The sequence below is a fragment of the Penaeus monodon genome, chromosome 20 (assembly GCF_015228065.2).
Source record: "Penaeus monodon isolate SGIC_2016 chromosome 20, NSTDA_Pmon_1, whole genome shotgun sequence".
Taxonomy (NCBI): Eukaryota; Metazoa; Arthropoda; class Malacostraca; order Decapoda; family Penaeidae; genus Penaeus; species Penaeus monodon.
Genome location: NC_051405.1, coordinates 18,029,265 through 18,030,257, shown reverse-complemented (window position 1 = coordinate 18,030,257; position 993 = coordinate 18,029,265). Strand labels below are relative to the sequence as shown.

The following is a 993-nucleotide window of genomic DNA, read 5'->3' as shown; positions in this document are numbered from 1 at the left end:
CTTAATCTTACCATTGTGAAAAGATATCCCAAGTCTGGCCATTCCACTGGCCTGAAAACACCGTGTGAATTTCAGAGCGTTTTTTTAACATTTTGATATAAAAGTAAGGTGTAAAATTTAGTAACTTAGTTACAGTACTGAATGTCAGATGGTGCAAGTGCAGGTGCAATTAGGTGCTGGAAAAACAGGGATAGAGAATAATAATGGTGAGTGCTAACAGGGGTGCAGATGTGCGTATGGTGCAGAGGGAATTGCAGTGCAGGTGGTACGATTATCAACTAGTGCATGTGTTGTAGAAGGTACGCGATGCAGATGGTGCAGTGCAGGTGGGACTAGTAGCAGGTTGTGCAATCAGCAGGGGTGTGCAGATGGTAGAATGGGAAGGCTGTGCAGGTGGTGTGGTTGGGAGTGGCGTACAAATGGTGCAGTTGGGAATGATGTGCAAAAAGTATAGGATTGTGCTGGGAATAGTGTGCAAATAATGCTGGGTTGTGCAGATGGTGCAGCTAAGAACAGTGCAAATAGCGCTGGGTTGTGCAGATGGTGCATTTGGGAACAGTACAAATAGTCCTGGGTTGTGCAGATGGTGCAGTTGGGGATGATGTGCAGACAGTTTACAATTGTGCAGATGGTGCATCTGGGTATAGTGTGCAGATAGTGCTGGGTTGTGCAGATGGTGCAGTTGGGGATGGTGCAAATGGTGCATTTAACAGGGTTGTGCAAAGGGTAAAATGGCTGTGCAGATGGTGCGATTTTCTAAGCTGTGCTGATTGTGCAGTCATAAAGCCCTACAGATGGTTATATTAATTATGAATTGTAGTGGACAGGCTTGTGCAGAGGGTCTAAGCGACAGAGGGTTTGGGTGTACATAGAACAAAGATGGTAGAAGAAATACGAGTAAAAACCAAGTTTGAATATATTTTCATGCATATGTCTGGTACTTGAGAATACACATTATTTTCATATGTTTATATACTTTTGAAGAAACAAAAG

The 993-nt window shown here is 43.4% G+C and overlaps 1 protein-coding gene across 1 annotated transcript; it reads right to left on the bottom strand.

The window, feature by feature from the left end:
• Window positions 1-6: 6 nt before the first annotated feature.
• On the bottom strand, window positions 7-691 carry LOC119586048 (the record flags this gene model as incomplete). Its single annotated transcript, XM_037934752.1, is given in 1 exon segment — window positions 7-691. A coding segment is annotated over 1 exon segment (417 nt), but the record flags the coding sequence as incomplete, so codon positions are not given.
• Window positions 692-993: the final 302 nt, after the last annotated feature.